Source organism: Schistocerca americana, chromosome 3 (assembly GCF_021461395.2).
Source record: "Schistocerca americana isolate TAMUIC-IGC-003095 chromosome 3, iqSchAmer2.1, whole genome shotgun sequence".
In the NCBI taxonomy this organism is placed as follows: domain Eukaryota; kingdom Metazoa; phylum Arthropoda; class Insecta; order Orthoptera; family Acrididae; genus Schistocerca; species Schistocerca americana.
Window position 1 is genome coordinate 465,556,884 of NC_060121.1, and position 19,505 is coordinate 465,576,388.

At 39.1% G+C, this 19,505-nt stretch overlaps 1 protein-coding gene and 1 long non-coding RNA gene across 2 annotated transcripts; one reads left to right on the forward strand and one right to left on the reverse strand.

Moving 5' to 3' along the window:
- The first annotated feature begins 4,602 nt into the window (after positions 1-4,602).
- LOC124607453 (peritrophin-1-like) lies at positions 4,603-6,213 on the forward strand. Its single transcript, XM_047139787.1, has 2 exons — positions 4,603-4,656; positions 5,808-6,213. The coding sequence occupies exons 1-2, from the start codon at positions 4,650-4,652 to the stop codon at positions 6,032-6,034; spliced, it is 234 nt and encodes a 77-aa protein (XP_046995743.1). The 5' UTR covers positions 4,603-4,649; the 3' UTR covers positions 6,035-6,213.
- Positions 6,214-12,318: 6,105 nt separating this feature from the next.
- Positions 12,319-13,893, reverse strand: LOC124607462. Its single transcript, XR_006978835.1, has 2 exons — positions 13,850-13,893; positions 12,319-12,726 (listed from the first exon to the last, which is right to left on the reverse strand). It is a non-coding gene; the product is annotated as an uncharacterized LOC124607462 (long non-coding RNA).
- Positions 13,894-19,505: the final 5,612 nt, after the last annotated feature.

Below are 19,505 nucleotides of genomic sequence, written 5' to 3' on the forward strand. Positions count from 1 at the left end.
GGTTTTGTGATGATATCGCAAGAGAAACATATTGCACAGTGAGTAAACATTAGTGAATCAACTAACATAACGACTTCTAGAAAAAAACAAAAATTGTAATTGTAAGGTATATGTAAACCACCAAGTCAGTTGCTGTTTATTAAATGCTATAATGCTGATTCCGTTGGCAAGACCTGCAATTCAACGTAACAGACGCTTATTAAGATATGTAGCTACCATCGTAATGTTAAAAGGGCTTTCTTCACATTTTAATATTCACAAGTTGGTCTAACTGTTTACAGTTATACGCAGCCTCCGATGTTCTTACTGCTATTGTAGATGATATTGTTTCATAAGACCACTTACGCACTTCGGAATTAGAGTTTTCTTAGATTTAACACTGTTGTATCGTGTATTTGATTAGGAGAGAGTAGCTAAGTGGTACAGTGTCCGGTAGATACTACCTTGTCCAGTTTATTTGTCCATGTTAGAAATAAAATGACACAAGGTGAGTTTTCTGCTACTTGTCTGCACACTACTTGCCAATGTGATGCAACTGGTGGATTCCTTTGACACAAAGACATTGAATTTTAGTAGCTGTGGTTCATTCATATTTGTACTTTATACTACACTTTATGTCACGAGGCTAGGTCTATAGCAACACGCTACTGAAACTGACAAGAGCGAAAGCGCTCCACAGTGTACAAAACAGATGTGATAGTCTTGTGTGCATATTTTATTTTACGGTGATAATTGCATATATCTAACTATATTTTTGTTGTTTTTTACTGCAGAGAGCCAAAGTGTGTGTGTATGATGATCATAGCAGGCACAAAAATTAAATTATCTTGTAACTAGAGCTAAAGGTGATAAAGATTTAAACATTGTTTTAGCATTGTTGTTTGCGAAATCCGACGGATCGGCTTCAGGCGCCTAGTGAAAGATGTTCTTCCTCTCCGAACATCGGCCAGTTTTTTAAAGGCTATATGGATGGTGTGTTGCACTAGTACGTGTAAACTATATGTGGCGGTTCGTCGGTTGTTTCGGAGGAGGACGCCAAACACCGAGGTCATCAGTCCCATCAGCTTAGGGAAGGATGGGAAAGGAAGTCGGCCGTGCCCTTTCATAGGTACCATTCCGGCATTTGCCTGAAGCGATTAGTGAACGCGGAAAATCTAAATAAGGTTGGCAGGACTCGGGTTTCAACCGTCGTCTTCCAAAATGCGAGTCCAGTGTGCTAGCCACGGCTCCATCTCACCCTGGGGGAGTGCATGTGAGTGTAAATGGATGCATGTACATTTTGGTGCTAGGTTTGTTGGTAAAACATTGCAAAGAGATATGGAATTTGTTTAACGATTTTATCAACATTCGTTTGATTTAATGAGTGCAATGGCGCTGATAACATTGCTGTTGAATGCCCATAAGCACCAAACACACACACACACACACACACACACACACACACACACACACACACACAGATTTTGAAATTTAATCCAGACCATTAGCGTAGAGACTGACCAGGACCGTTACGCTACCACCATTTCTGGCCAAATATTAGCAGTGAAAATTTTATCTACAGCCAAGATTGGGACCGGAAAGCTTCCGAGCTGAGTGACCCTGCACGCGTTAACGACATCGATTTCATAGGTGGGTAACAAAGGTTACAATTTATATAACGGTCAGTCGTATTACTGTGACCACCGCCTATGTTCGACATCAACTAGCAATAACCACTCACAGACGGCTTGTGACAGTAACAGCAGCGGCCGGTATGTAAAGCGTGCAGAGAGGACCCGGAAAACACTGCAGTCGTTGTCGTGATGCGGAAGTGGAGCAATTTATCTGACATCCTTAGGGCATCGTCACTGACGTGGGGACCACTGGTGGAAGCACTTCGAAAACGGCTAAGTTTGTAAACAGGTCGCGTGTTCGCGTGTCGCAATGGTTAAGGTATATCCTCCGTGAAAAAATGGTGCCATCCAAAACAGCCGTCAAGGCAACTGCGGTGAACCTCGGGCCATAGATGACAGGGGTGAACGACGGTTCAGATGTGTACGGGCCAACAGACGTACAATTGTGGAGGAACTCGCCACCGGGATGAATCAAGGGGCTCGAAGCACTTGTGAACGGGTGCTACAGACGAATGCTGAAAATTAGGTGGACTGATATTGTAAGTAATGAGGAGGTTCTGCGTGGTATCGGACAGGAAAGGAATATATAGGAAACACTGACAAGTAGAAGGGACAGAATGATAGGGCATCTGTTAAGATATGAGGGTATGCCTTCCATGGTAGCAGAGGGAGCTGTGGAGGGCTAAAACTGTAGAGGAAGACCGATTGGAATACATCCAGCAGATAACGGAGGACGTAGTTTGCAAGTGACATGTTGGCACAGGAGAGGAATTTGTGGCGAGTCGCAAATCAAACCGCAGAAAGAAAGAAAGAAAAAAACAGTATGTACACCACTGGCAGGAATCTACGCCACTGGTGTGCCCCATCATATTTTAAGTGCATGTTTCCATATTCATGGATGAAAACATTTTGTCGTTAAGATATAATCTGTCCACAAGTTGTATTTCATTTCCCATGTTTTGCTGCAAATGGGGGCACCTCTTGATGGAATTCTTGAATTTACTGTTATTATCTGTTACTCATTTGTCATTTTAGTTGACTGTTAACTTCAACACTTTGTTGCTTGTTGAGGATTGTGATGCATAGTATTTATAATTATCTACTCTTATGTCTTATTTAACATTATTAATTTTTTTTAAATAGCTGTATATTCTAAGGCCTTAGTTAAATTATTTTGGTTACTTTCTCTGAAATTATAATTAACACTTCCGAAGAATTAGCATGTCACATTGCTGAAGTTGCAAGGCAATTTGCAACTGAAAGTGAATACGGGTCAGACAGTAATGTAGCAAGAACTTGCAGGTTTGGTTGTGAGTATTCTGATACAAACACCAAACGAAATGAACAGGATGAGTCAAGTGGGAAATTAAATTCTGAGAGACGTTACTACGACAAAAATTAAATTGTGTGGTCAAATACAGAAGTAACGAAGCAGTGACAACTCGTGCTTGCAATATTATTGCGTTATTTCCAGGGTAGGAGCCCTTTCTAAAAAATTTAGTGGCGTTCTTCGAAGGATATATTTTTCAGTCTCTCCTCTAGGCATCCACAATGAATTGTCTCGAGAATTAGTGAGTACATTTCTATAGCTAGAGAAAAATATAAATATTAAGATTAAAATCATCTCCGGAATCTTGATTGACTTTCATGCGCATTCTGGTATCCGGTCACATTGTGGGTTATTCAAACCCAAAGATGAAGACGCCTAATCTAGGTCTGTGACAAAAGATACTAACATAATTTAGCCCACCTATTAATTGCTATGTTAGTAAACATTCCTCGTTACTTTATGTACAACACCCTTAACGACATTACTCTAAATTCCTCTTGCTTTGTATAATCGGTATTCATTTTTTGTTACATTACTAATTTTTTATTCTTTGGACCTGAGACTTGTTTTTAAATACAATTCCTTTTCTAATTTGTTACTTGCGTGTTGATATTATCGCTAAATATTTGTACCGTCGTTAAAACTGAAATTGTACGAAACTTCACTATAAAATGCTTTAAGTTTAGTTTCTAGACCCCTGAATATCGAAACTGGTGTCTATAAGTGATTGAGGTCTGGGCAGTAGGCTGAGGAAATAATAAAATAATAAAAAAAGAAACGGTTTGACGTAGTATCCAGGGTGCAAACCATGCTATGGAGTACCACACATATTCTGGCGTCCGAGGAGGAGGAGGAGGAGATTAGTGTTTAACGTCCCGTCGACAACGAGGTCATTAGAGACTGAGCGCAAGCTCGGGTAAGGGAAGGATGGGGAAGGAAATCGGCCGTGCCCTTTCAAAGGAACTATCCCGGCATTTGCCTGAAGCGATTTAGGGAAATCACGGAAAACCTAAATCAGGATGGCCGGAGACGGGATTGAACCGTCGTCCTCCCGAATGCGAGTCCAGTGTGCTAACCACTGCGCCACCTCGCTCGGTTACTGGCGTCCGAAGGCGTTAACTGAATCAGATTGTAATGCAGATATTACACAGCATTCTGCATATGTTTATGTTTATCACTTCACATGGCACAATATTATGTACAGGGGCACTCTGATTACTCAATTCTTGCTGAAAAAACACCGAATTAACATACTTTGTACTTCGACTAAATTTCGGGAAAACGTATCATTTTACTGTGGCCAAAATGGTACGAGAAAGCATTAATACTGTTCTGCCATGTTGAAAAGTTTGTGTTGCGCAGTAGCAGGCACCTAGGCGATCTCACTCCTAATTACTAACCGAACGCTATGGAAACATTTCGTAACGGTTAAGGGTCTCAGGAACGATATTTATCAGCGGCTCTTGAAAGAAAAGTTGATGAGGTAGCACACAGAAAGTCATGTAAATTTTATCTTTGAGATGATTACACGGATACATGCCACGTTGAAAACAATCGTTATCATACTTATAATGGATCAGAGAGAATTTGACCTTATCCAGGTCGGTATGACGTCAATGACATTTACTATATAACTCTAGCTCATTTCCAAGCCAAACATTAGTTTCGTTCTGTGTTCGCCAGAATTAGCTGGAATATCTTTCGCCATGAAACGTAAGTTTAAACTCTCATTCTGTTTATATGCAGCTGACAATCAAAATTAATTGCTCCGCTTGAAATGTAACGTGGGTACAAGATTATCAATAGAGGAGCTTCCAGTTATACTTAGTTACGTGTCTACAATTGCTTATCGTACACAGTCATTAATATCTATTTCTAAGGACTGTGTTATGGACTGAATTATGTATATTGCAAATGCTTCGGACTCCTTCTTAATCGCTCGTTATTAAGAGACTACTGGGAGCTACATTCTCTTCTTAACTAAAATAAAACCATGTCTGTCATGAAACGGTAATGCAACCGGGAGCGTTCTATTAACACAACATGGACGAATCGAATTAATTTTCAACAATTTATTTCTTTCAGTCCATATGCACAACTATACTTTTAAACCTGCCACTAGTAAACATTTCCCAGAGTTGAAGTGAAAACTATGAGAAGGAATTACACTTTTACAGCTTCTAAAGTGGGACGTAGGTTTGCTGTTTTGTTCTGAAATACGTATTATACCTATCATAGCTTAGACGAACGAAATAATTCTTAAATGATTCGAAATATCGAAACGAAGATGTCAGCATGCTACAGTACATGACAGAGCGAGCGTTTCTCCATGCCTAATACTATTTACAGTGTGTGTTAAGAATGCGTTTTTCTTTCAATGCGTAGGATGCCTATTTTACTCTTTATAGTAGCGGGCAGTGAGAGAAAATAAAGGTATAACATATGAAAAATTTTAAGGGAAATTTAAATACGACATTATGTAATAACATCATATGATACTATCATAGAAACTGAGCTGAAATTGTGCTGTTTCCGTGCATTTCAACCTATGCACATTATTTCATGTGTTGTGTTATTGTACCTCAAGCTGACATGTGACCAAACCATAAACTAACTTGCTTAGTAGAGAGAATTTCTGCATTAATTAAAGAAGCAAATGCTTGTCCTCCTATGTTCTACATCTTGGGGACAAATGCGTTCTGAAAAATCGTGACGTTAATTAAACTTAATAAGTTTTTGATTACGTTTTACCTCTTAACAGATGGAACCAAAATTCCAACGCCAGTGGGGGAAAAGGAATTTTGTTGATCTTATTGCGCACTCCACCTTGAAATACACGAAACACTAATCCTCTTTTCCTACAGTGTTGGCAGGCCTTCTGGTGCTGAGCGTGTTGGCCGCTGTGGCCACAGCGACCACCCCCACATGTCCCGAAGATGACGGCGCCACGGCCGTATTCTATCCAGACGACACGGACACACACGGCTTCTGGGAGTGCAGCAACGGCAAGGCTATCCACATGGAGTGCCCTGCTGGACTCGTCTGGAACGCCAATATCAACGCCTGCGACTGGCCGCCCTCGAGGAAGTAGAAGATGCGAGCTTGCCCCGTTACCAATAGATGTTTGCTAAGAAAACCTCAGAATAAAATTTGCGTGTCTTATGACTGTGGCTGATAATTTACTATCTGTATTTCCTTTGCTACCATTGAATGTTATTATTATTACGTTTGCAAACATATTAATTCATAATAAATAAGTGTTGCACAATATATATATCTCTTGTTCATCCCCTTCTGTTCATTTCTAAGGACCACATCATCGAACGGAAAATGAACCCTAGTTTTACGTTCTTCCGTCTTTCTTTCTGGCCTGCATATTCTTCCTTAGGTAATGCTCTAATCAACTATAGCTGAAGTGCTGATAGGGACTCTGATGTATTAATTATAGGGTAACTCAGTATTGTGCTTTAATCAGACTGCTTCGCCTGACTTGACTACAGAAGGCAGTTATGCAGAAATAGCTAACACATCTAATGTACTGAAGCCTGTATTTATATAAAAACTGGTTCAGCTTCATCTTTACTTACCCCAACGTCTAAATGAAGCTATGATAACAACTTCACCTGTTTTTACAGAAGTTGCAGGTGTATTACTTTGATTTAAGAAGCTGTCGAGTGAAATCTCGTACACGGAGTGAAAGAACTTACTTTTACACTAATTACTTGTTGTTCTGAAGATGTTAAGTAAAAAATCATACCGGTGGACAACTTTACTTAGGGAGCTAGTCTCCGGAACATTCAGAAGCACACACACTGGAATTTTGTAGTGTAGTGAGGTAAATAATTTTGTCGTTCGTATTGACAAAAAGGATTTCGGAAACAATTGCCTCCAGTTGTTAAAGACGTTTGTGGGTTCAAGTAAGATCTTCGGGCACTTCAGTCCAGCAAGTCCACTTCTTACAAGGAAACAGATAAACGCAGTGCAGCAGCACCCGACATACTAAAATTACAAGTCATTCTGCCACTAACTCTATAAACAGCATATCTATCAGGCAAATGTATACAGGGGGGTTGCAGTGCCTCACAAGCACCTATCGCTAACTTAGTTATGAAGTTGATGTGTCGACTTTAGCAGCGCGGGATTAGCCGAGCGGTCTTGGGCGCTGCAGTCATGGACTGTGCGGCTGGTCCCGGCGGAGGTTCGAGTCCTTCCTCGGGCATGGGTGTTTGTGTTTGCCCTTAGGATAATTTAGGTTAAGTAGTGTGTAAGCTTAGTGACTGATGACCTTAGCAGTTGAGTCCCATAAGATTTCACAAATATTTCAACATTTTTTTGACGACTTTACACTCAAGATTTAACGGGGGAGGGGGGGGGGGGGGGTTGAGCACACAGAAATCATAGTTCGTCTAGAGGAATGTGCCAAGTTTCATCTCACGTGAGATGGAAGTTATCTGATGCAGGATAGGTTGACAGTGCAGTTAATAATCGCAAGTGCTTTAAATCATACACAGAAGAAGCGGCTGTATACGTATCGAAAGCAGGCTATGTCACGTGACCGCAGATGCTTTATAGACGGATGGTTCTCTGCCTTCCTGAAAAGCGTCAAATATAGTAGTCAACTCGCAAGTATCACTGAGACTTCAATAGACATACAGTATAATGCTGCCTCAACGGACAAAAATTGACTGCTTCCATCATTCCCTTCGCTTCCATGTCGACGTTTTCTCAGATTCCTCTTGCTGCAGCGTACTTGATCCCATCTACAAATTGTTCTGACCACCCAGAAGATACGCAAGTATTTGCTCTATTTCTCAGCATTTATATTTGGTCAATTTATACCTGTTAGCCTATCACTTTTCGCAGTTCTGTTTTATGGCAGTTCTATCCATGCCATCGTGTAATAACCTCTAGTTCTGTTTTCTAAAATTGATTTAAAAATGTAGTACAGCTGCCAACACCTAACCAAAATACACTGATCGGGGGCATAGTACAGCACAGTACTTGACTGTATCCGGTCACCCACACATTTGGAGAGTGTTTGCCCTGTTGTCAGTTCGACTGTGTGTATGCATGTGTCGCGGAAGGCTCCCAGGACCCATAGTAGAGTCTAGTTAGTGTTTGAGTGTGTGTCTGCCACGTGTTATATATATCTGGACTGATATCGGGAGGCGGATCCACCTTCAAACCCATATTGTGGATCTGTATCCCAACATCGGCCCAGATATAATGAATGGCGAATCCACACTCTAACGCTAACTCGGCTCTACTGCGGGTCCTGGGAGCCTTCCGCGACACATGCATATACACATAATGGCTTGTGTCCCGAGATGTGTGTAGAGGAGATGACATTGTCCAGTGGCAAGGAAGGGTTGGATTTGACGTGGAATACTGTGACAGCAGAGAGGAGAGTATGTCAAGTGATAAGAAAGGTACAGATATTTCTATTTCCAGAGCCATAAGCAGGGTGTATTTCAGATACTTCGCTTATTGTCGAATGTTATTCAATTGTAAATATAGCGATCAAATACATATGTGTTCGATTTGGTAGGATGACTCTGTCTACGTGCGTCTTGTGGTGGGAATGATTCAAGTTTTCCACGAACAGTGGGAGGCCATTCGAATGGAGAGGGCTGTGGCAATGCAGGAATGTATTTTGAATTAAGCGTGCAGTCGTCTAGACCACCGAATAGCGAACTAATACTTAGTATGTGTTGGACAGCTTTCGTCATGAAGTGGGAATTTGACAAGATTGAATATGGACGTGTGATAGCGCTGGGTCATTGTTCTGTTATCATGTAAATTGTTCGTCCGAGTGCTTCTTCGCGTTTGACTTCTTTATTTAGTTGAGAGGAGGTCTATGGTGGTGTGTGCATCTAGCAGATGAAAGATACATTTGCCAGTTGTCTAGATATGAGAAAGACGTTATTTGACTTTTTAAATTATAGGGCATGATTTGGAATCTGCTAAATCACGGAAATCTCTGTTCGTGAGTGGAAATATTGGTCTACACGTAAATGTTTTAGGAGAGGTGATAAGTTTCTAAGCCGAACGTGAAAAATTATATGGGTTTTTGCTCATAAAACTGGACTTTATTTATTGTGAACAGAAATGTTTTGCTTTATTATAGGAGCGAAGTTGATGTTAAATGAATAATAATCGTATGCTGAACGGTGGATGTCGTCCAGCCTTGCTCAGCATAGTACGTCTGTGGGCCTGTGCCAGCGATGATTCGTAGGCATTAGGGATGAACAGGAGGCATTTGAAGGGGAAAGCGGGGCTTGATGTACGTGGTGTGCACTCGATCATTTTGATTGGGTTGTTTGAGGGACGAGATGAGACAGAGAGGTCATCAGTCCCATCGGATTAGCGAAGGACGGGGAAGAAAGTCGGCCGCGTCCTTTCAATGGACCAATCCCGGCATTTGCCTGGAGCGATTTAAAGGAATCACGGAAAACCTAAATCAGGGTGGGGCCGAACGCGAGACTGAACCGTCGTCCGCCCGAATGCGAGTCCGGTGTGCTAGCCACTGCGCTACCTCGTAATTTACGAGTTGTTTGCGTCTCTGCACATCAGCATAATGCATTGTTTAGCGGTACTTTCGAAGTCTCTAAACAGTATTTTGTGACTCTAAGCACGTTAGGGTGAGTGTTTTGCATCAGTGTAATAAATGAGTTAGGTGATATCCGTTGCTAAATAAATTGTCCAAAAAACAAATAAACTACATCCCTTCCTCTCTCCAGTAGCCCAGAACAGGCTGATTCGTTTTTCACATCAATTTTCCCTCCCTCAAGACCGCCGGCAGGGTGAGAGTTTTATATCAGCGTAATAAACTAGGTACATACGTTGCTCGATGTATGTAGGAAATGTGGTTAGATGATCTTGAAAAGTAATTGAAACTAGGTAGTTGCCTATATGAATGAGCAGCCTCTAGTTGGGGTGACACCATACTAACCTCCCTCAGCAAAATTCTTAGACATTTTCTGAGAGGATGGCAAACACATTGTTGGTGGTAGTGGGTCTAATTGTTTAAATAAAGACCTATGTCCAGAGCTGAATGAGTGCATGTAATACTGCTATTAAAACACTGAGAAAAGGATATCTAAGCCTCTTGTGGCGGTAACACAACACTAATGCTGTAGGTAGATAACAAATTTAAACAAATATAAAAAATTTATACAAATTTAAAGAAATTTACACAAATTTAAAGAAATTTACAGAAATTATATTCAAATGAATGGAAACAGAACCCGCATCAGCTTTTAGAGCAAATTTCGTGAGCAGAGTAGATGGTTTTATTGGCTCTAATTGTTTAAATAAGGACTTATGTCCAGTGTATGTAATACCGCTATCGATATCTCAGCCTATTCTGGTGGTAACAGGAAACTAATGCTGAAGGTATTTAATAATAACAAATAAATTTAAATAAATTTTAAAAAATATAAACAAATTTATAGAAAGTATATTCGAATTGGATGTAAGCTTTTAGAGCCAAATTGGGGAACATTTTCAAAGAGGATGACGAACATGCTTGATGGTGGTACTGATTCTAATAGTTTAATAAAGACTTCTGTACAGTTCGTTGGAACCGGTTGGATAGGTTAGTGGAGGTAGCGTAACTGCCCTTTCTTTGGCAGCATTTACTTTCGTTAATAGAGGTAGCCCAATTGAGCTATCTTTCATAGAAAAATTTAAACTCCAGCCCCCTCCCCCCCAGTTCGTAGTATGAGGTGACTTAGGCTACTGCAGGTAGTACAGTTGACCTTTCTTCCCGCCAAAATTCAAACATCCAGCGAGTTCCTAGGAAGAAGTTACTTATGTTAGTGGAGGATAACGGTACACGCGTAATCAGCTGACATCACGTGACGTCATGTACTATCGTCGTGGCCGCCATCTTGTACAACGGTACTTAATTTTAGAGCGGCCCTTGGGGTGACCTACGGTAGGGTGACCTCCTTTGGGGTGACCTATTTTAGGGTGGCGCTCTCCTTGCCCTACTACTGATGCTATCACTACATATTTGTATGGTCGTTAAAACTGTAATTCTATCTGATTAACTTTGACTGTCCGTAAGTCACTGACATAAAGTAAAAGAGACTTCACCATAAAACGCTTTAAGTTTAGTTTCTAAACCCCTGAAAACGGGAACAGGGGCCTTTAAGAGACTGAGGACAGGGTAATAGGTTGAGGAAATGATGAAAGAATTTAAAAAAATTAACGATCTGTTGTAATATCTGTACTCTTTCTTAGAAAGCCGTCAAGTGAGGTTTTATCTGCTTTCTTATACACATATACTTTACGTTTGCTTTTCCTGGCTTGTATGTTACGGTTTTCACTTTCACAACAATCATCCTGTAATCACTAGCCCCTGTATCCGTCATGATACTCCGTATTTTTCTAGGGGAATTTGTTGCAAACAATGTTAAGTGGGTTTCCGCGACTACTCGTATATGCGCTTCGTATAATCACCTGAAGACAAAAATTTTCGGAGAAAACATTCAGATAACAAATTTTCGCCAACGTTTCTAGGATTGCTTGAAATAACCACCAGTTGTAACTGACTGAATGGTCGTGTAAGGAATGAATCGCTGGTTAATTTATTTTGTGGCGAATACGTTCATCATACATAATATCTTTATGGATGACCTTGTTTTAAGAACATTGTGTCCGAATAAGAAAATGAAGTGGATTTGCTGGACTGTAGTCCCCAAAGCTCTTACTTGATCCCACAAACGTCTTTAGCAACTGGAGGTAATTGTTTGTGAAATCATTTAAGCAATACGAACGACAAAATTATTTACCGTAATACACTAAAAAATTCCAGCGTGTGTGCATCTGAATGTAGTGGACACTAGCACCCTAAGGAAAGTTGCCCACTTGTATGATTTGTTACTTAACATCTTCAGAACAACAAGTAATATGCGCAAAAGTAAATCCGCTCACTCACTGTACGAGATTTCAGTCATCATCTTCTTGAATCAAAGTAATACATCTGCAACTTCTGAAGAAACAGCTGAAGTTGTCATCATAGCTTCGGTTAGACGTACGGGTAAGTAAGTAAGCTTAACCAGATTTTATTTAAATACAGGACAGTAAAAAGATGACTTCTTCGTTTGGCTTCAGTACATAGATGTGTTAGTTATTTCTGTATAATTCTCATCTGTAGTCAAACAGCCGAAGCAGTTTGTATAAAACGTAAGACTGAATTACTCTGTAATTGATACATCAGTGTCCTTAGCAGCACTTAAGCTATAATTGATTAGAGCACTACGTGACAAAGAATATGTAGGCCAGTAATAAAGACGGAAGAATTTAAAACTAGGGTTCAGTGGCCTTTCGAAGAGTTGAACAGAAGGGTATGAATTATAGATATATATATATATTTTGCAACAGTTATTTATTAAGAATGAACATGTTGACAAGCATAATAACAATTACATTCAATGGTAGCATAGGAAATACAGATAGTACATTATCAGCCACAGTCATAAGACACGCGAATTTTATTCTGAGGTTTTCTTAGCAAACATCTATTGGTAACGGGGCAAGCTCGCATCTTCTACTTCCTTGAGGACGGCCAGTCGCAGGCGTTGATATTGGCGTTCCAGACGAGTCCAGCTGGGCACTCCAGGTGGACAGCTATGCCGTTGCTGCACTCCCAGAAGCCGTGTGTGTCCGTGTCGTCTGGATAGAAGACGGCCGTGGCGCCGTCATCTTCGGGACATGTGGGCGTGGTCGCTGTGGCCACAGCGGCCAACACGCTCAGCACCAGAAGGCCTGCCAACACTGTAGGAAAAGTGGGTTAGTGTTTCGTGTATTTCAAGTTGAAGTGCGCAATAAGGCCAACGAAATTCATTTCCCCTCACTGGCACCGGAATTTTGGGTCCATCTGTTAAGAGGCAAAAAGTAATTGAAAGCACAACAAAGTTCTTAATGCTGAAACAGTTGTTGAGTGTACTAATTCACGTACATCATGAACTCTCTCCGAATAAGAAGCTATTTCCTTATGACAATTAAAATATACAAGAATTTATATATGAATTTTCACTCCCATTCATCAAGCTATTCTTCTGCCAGCCAATTAAATTTCATTAACGTCAAGATTTTTCAGAATCCATGGAAACAATATAATTTCAGCCCAATTGCTATAATGGTATCATATGATGCTGATACATAATGTCATGTTTAAGTTTCGCTTAAAATTTTTCTTTTGTTATACCTTTGTCTACTCTCACATAACGTTACTGTAAAGAGTAAAATAGGCATCTTAGCATTACACACACTGTAAATAGTATAAGGCATGAAGATATGCTCGCTGTATCAGGTACTGCACTATGCTGTCAACTTTGTTTCGATATTTCGAATCATTTAAGAAGTATTTCGTTCGTCTAAACTCTGATGGGGTACAACATTTATTTCAAAACAAAACATCAAACTAACTTTGCACTTTAGAAGCTGTAAAAGTGTAATTCCTTCTCATAGTTTCCACTTCAACTCTTGGAAAAGCTTACTAGTGGCAAGATTAAAGGTATTATTGTGCTTATCGACTGAAAGATATAAGTTAGTAGAACTTAGTTCGACTCATCCAAGACGTGTTAATGGAACGCATTACCGTTTCCAATCAGACGTGGTTTTAGTTGGGTTAAGAAGAGAATGTTGCTCCTAGTAATGTATTAATAACGAGCGATTAAGAAGGAATCCGAAGCATTCGCAATGTACATAATTCAGTCAGTAACACAATCCTCATAAATAGATATTTATGGCTGTGAACGTTTAGCAGCTGTAGACACAAAACTAAATACAACCGAAGGCAGCTCTATAGATACACTTGTAACCATGTTACATTTGAAGCGTAGCAATTAATTTTGATTGTCATCTACATCTTAACAGAAGGAAATGTTGAGCTTACGTTTCATGGTGAAAGTTACTCCAACGAATTCTGGCGAACTCAGAACGAAACTAATGCTTGGTTTCAAATTGAGCTGGAGTTATATACTAAATGTCATTGACGTCACACCGACCTGGGTAAGACCAGATTGACTCTGCTCCATTACAAATATGATAACGATTGTTTGCAACGTGTCATGTATCCGTGTAATCATCTCGAAGATAAAATTTACATGACATTCTCTGTGCTATCTCAACAACTTTTCTTTCAAGAGCCGCTGATACATATGGTTCTCGAAACCGTTCACCCTTACGAAATGTTTCCGCATCGTTTAGTTAGTAATTAGCAGTGAGTTCGCCTAGGTGCTCGCTACTGAGGAATCCAAACTCTTCAACATTGCAGAGCGGTGTTAATGCTTCCTCGTAGCGTTTCGGGAACAGTAAAACGATACGTTTTTCCTACAATTAGTCGGAGTATAAAGTATCTTAATTCGCTTTCTTTCCGCAAGAATTAAGTAGTCTGAGCGTCTCTGTACATGAAATTGTGGTAGCTGAAGTGATAAATGTAAACATGGTACAGAATGCTGTGTATGATTCAGTTAATGCCTAGCAATTAATAGGTGGGCTAATTTATACTAGTACATTCTGTCGTAAATATTGATTAGGCGTCTTCATCTTGGGGTTTGAATGGCCCACTATGTGACAGGTGACCAGGAAGCGCGTCTGAAACTCCATCAACATTCTGGAGATGATTTTAATCTTTTTCGTTATATTTTTCTCTAGCTATAGAAATGTACTTACTAATTCGTGTAAGAATTTCGTCGAGGACACCTAGAGGCGAGACTGAAAAATATATCATTAGAAGAAAGACACAATTTTTTTTTAAAAAAAGGGCTCCTACCCTGGAAATATTGTAATAATATTGCAAGCACGAGTTCTTACTGCTTCGTTTCTTCTTTACAACACACAATTTCATTATTGTCATGGCAACGTCTCTCACAACTTAACTTTCCACCTGACCCATCCTGTTCATTTCGTTTGGTGTTTCTATCAGAATACTCACACCCAACCTACAGGTTGTTGCTACATCAGTATCTGACTCGTATTCACTTTCAGTTGGAAATTACCTTTCACCATCATCAGTGTGACATCCAAATTTTTTGAAGTGTTAATTACAAATTCAGAGATGCAGTGTCATTCACAGAGACTTTCCCAATGGTCCCCAAACAAGCCATTGTAAACCAAAAGAAATTAAATGATGCTTTAGAATATACAACTATTTTATTTAAAAAATAATCTTAAATAATTCTTAAAAGTAGATAATTATGTTATACTCAGTCTGTATCGTTAAAAATATGAAACTAGAAAACTTACTTAACTGGATCAGCGTGTGCTCAGGAACCTCTCTGCGATCTGACAGTTATGTACCAATCTTCAGCAACCAACGAAGTGCTGTCGTTAACAGTCAACTAAAATAACAAAGCTATTGACAAACACACGGCCATTGCAGTACGTGTAACGAATATATATTTTATGTTCAGATGCTCTTGACCTGGATTGCCCCAGTTAAGGGTTAACGTTAAAAGCCAATGAGGGACGTTCCATGCATCGATAATTTTGGCTAATGTTATGTAACATCCATCTGACTGTCTCCATTACCTCTCATTACAGTCTTTTCAACCCAGCCAAATAAATTAAATAAAAAAGCTGACTCTCTATTAACGTATATTAAATATGATAACATACGTCACTAGTCCGTTAGAAATATTGTGAGGAGGTACTACAGCATATGAAATGTATCATTAAAACAAAAATACGCAATTAGAAACGGACGGCGATCCATAGTCAGATGGCCATTGAGGATGCGAGAAAAATCACAAAATTAGGCATTTCTCGTTTTTATAAGAATTGGAAGGCTTAATACAAACATTTATTTGTATGTACCATAAAGAGGATAGAACAACATCAAAGTTGTTGCCGTCAAGTATCATGAAAGAAGAAAAACAGCTTGCAATATTCATCTACACTGATTGCATCAATGCACTGATATTAAGACGAAGTTATATATTCCACAGCGTTTAATTCAGAGTAAGTACATGTATTAGTTCGGCCAAGAAATTCATCAGTGAACGTATGGGCTTGCAATTAGTGATATAAGCTCCTCTTAAAGTTTATTAGTAGCCAAACGTGTCGACAGGCTGTCAAACTTGTGTATTTTTGAATAATGAACGTACTTCCTGGGCCAAAGTTTTAGACTTTATTAAGGAAAACATATAATAAAAAGCAACAGGTAGTATACCATTCTTCTTCATGACATTCTTGAATTCATCCCGCAAGTACATCGTATCATATTTTCTACAGGTGACGTAAAAACAGCCAAATTTTCCCAGTGATATAAAAAGACATTTATATATTATTTAATCCAGTTAAAAATCATATTTTTTTTTTTATTTACATGACAGTTTATTAAATTTGATCTGTAATGTGTTACTGACCATCTTCAGACCTGGTTACAGACACTTTGGTAATCATATGGAGTCGGCGTAAGTATAAATGGTATAGCCACATTAATACGTCTTTGTCGTTTATAATTGGTACTGTATCATTTTTTCATAGCCCAATTTGATTTGATCTGAAACATGTGTGTACTCTAATCTGACGAGGGTAATTATAGATCGAAATCAATAACATGATATATAAAATGTTTTGTGATCTTTAAATCGACGAATAGGAGAACAAATCGAAGTAGTACATTCTTTTGCAGCTGCAAATCTTTCATTTGGTTCATGGAGTTACTCCAAAATACGATACCAAAACACTGTCAGGAATGAAAGTAAGCAATGTATGCTAGATATTTTATTTTGACGATATCATCGCAGGCCATATTTGAAAAGGAAACATTTGTTTTGGCGTTTCAGGAGTTCTGTTCTGTGCTGGTCGACTGAATTTTTTATCAAGCTCTAATCTCAAGAACTGAACCTGCCAATGTCTGTTAGTAGCATCGTTTAATACTGAGTGCATTTGTTGGGTGGAAATTTTTTGCAATTTACGAACGGTAATAGTAATTTCCTGTCAATGTGTAAAAGTACTGAGTTGGATAGAAACCATTAATCACAGTTCAAGAAATTTCGATGTTAGCACTTATTAATGCTATATTTTATTTGCGATTTATTTCTCTGTTTACTTCATTGGTAAATGAAACCAACACTAGGAAGCTGGTGTCGGAGTTGGTGTGTAGTGAGCTACGTTGGCGTATTATTTCCCTGACCCATCATGTATCACATGTTCGGCTGTCGGTTTTAGCATCATTGTGAGTGGTCCCACTATGACGTGTGATAGGTGATTAGGCACATATGTCGTGTGTGTTTATAGTAGTCACACTAGGAGAAAGGTTAGTGGCTCATAGTTTGTCTGCTGGCATCATGTGTTAGTGTTGTTTTGAAGCCTTTGTGGCATCTGTTTGAAATGTGATTCGCATCTCAGAGATATGATACGTGCATTGGGTTTATTGACGAGGAAATACGTTTCGCGTGTCATTTGAGAGATGTAGGATTAGATTTGGAACGGATGCCACAAAAGCTTCAAAACAACGCTAAAGAAGATACGAATAGACAAACTATGAGCTACTAATCTTTCACCTGCGTTGACAACTAAAAGGAACACAAACTCACTACACTCACCGTGAAACCATAAGTGCGACAGCTTGCCGGTCCCTTCAAGAAGCAACTCTTACTACAGCTGGAAAAAAAGTGAGAATTCCATCTACTGTTTACAACATTCTTTCAAAAATTTTAACACATTAAGAGAAAATTACTGTTACCATTCATAAACTGCAAAAAAATTCCACCCAAAAAATGCACTCAATATGAAGCCATACTAATAGTAGCCGGCCGTGGTGGTCGAGCGGTTCTAGGAGCTTCAGTCTGGAACTGCACGACCGCTATGGTCGCAGGTTCGAATCTTGCCTCGGGCATGGACGTGTGTGATGTCCTTAGGTTAGTTAGGTTTACGTAGTTCTAAGTTCTAGGGGACTGATGACCTCAGATGTTAAGTCCCATAGTGCTCAGACCCATGTGAACTAATAGCACGCTATAGCAGTATTAAGTTCTTGAGATTAGAGCCTGATAATAGATTCAGTTACGACCAGCATAGATTGGAACTCCTGAAACTCATAAACAAATGTTTGCTTTTCAAATATGACCTTCACTGATGTCGTTAAAATAAAATATCTAGCATACGTTGCTTACTTTCATTCCTGGCCTCGGTTTGGTATCGTATTTTGGAGTAACTTCATGGATCAAGTGAAAGGTTTCCAGCTGCAAAAGAATGTGTTACTTTTATTTGTTCTTCTTTTCGACTTAAAGATCACAAAACATTTTATATATTACGTTATCAATTTCGATCTCTAATTACCCTCATCAGATTGGAATACACATGTTTTTGTAATCAAATCGAGCTTGCACATGCAAAAATGGTACAGTACCAGTTACAAACGAAACAGACGTATTCTTGTGACTGTATCATTTATACTTATGCCGACTCCATATGATTACCAGAGTGTCCGTAACCAAGTCTGAAGGTGGTCAGTAACACATTAGAGACCAAATTTAATAACCTGTTATGTAAATAATAAGATTGCCATAGTGTCTGTAACCGGGTCTGAAGTTGGTCAGTAACACATTACAGACAAAATTTAAGTACCTGTTATGTAAATAAAACTTTTATGATTTTTAACTGAATTAAATAATATACAAACGTCTTTCTGTATCACTGGGGAAATTTGGCTGTGATTACATCACATGTCGAAAATATGATACGATTTATTTGTGACATAAATTCAAGGATGTCTTGAAGAAGTCTGTTGCAAGAAGGGTATATTTACTGTTGCTTCCTATTATATGTATTCTTTTAATAAAGTCACACACTTTGGCTGAGAAAATATGTTAATTATTGAGAAACAGAAATGTTTGACAGCTTGTCTACACGTTTCGCTACTAATAAACATTACGAGGAGCTTATATCATTAATTGCAAGCCAATACCTTCACTGATGAATTTCTTGGTGGAACTAATACCTGTACTTACTATTAATTAAACGCTGTGGAATATGTAACTCTGACATAACGTCAGTGCAGTGATGCAATTCATGTAAATGAACTTTTCCAGATGTTTTTCTTCTTTCACGAAACTTTGAGAGAGCAACTTTCGTGTTCTTCTACCCTCTTTATGGTGCATACAATTAAAGGTTTGTACTAAGCCTTTGGATTTTTATAAAAACGAGAAATGCATAATTTTGTGATTTTTTTCGCATCCTCAATGGCCATCTGAGTAAGGATCTCTGTCCGTTTCTAATTATGCATCCTTTTTTACTAATAATATTCATATGCTGGAGTACCTCCTCATCATAATTCTAATGGAATAACAAAGTATGTACTCATATTTAATGTAGCTTAATAGTGACTTCACTTTTTTATTTATTTCCTTGGGCTGGGTTCACAATGCTGTAATGGGAGGTAATGGATGCAGTCAGCAAGATGTTACAAAACATTAGCTAAAATTATCGATGCATGGAACGTACCACAGTGGCTCTTAACGGTTACCCTTATCTGGGGGAATTCAGGTCAAGATCATTTGATTATAAACTATGTATTCGTTATGTGTACTATTAGGGCAGCGTGT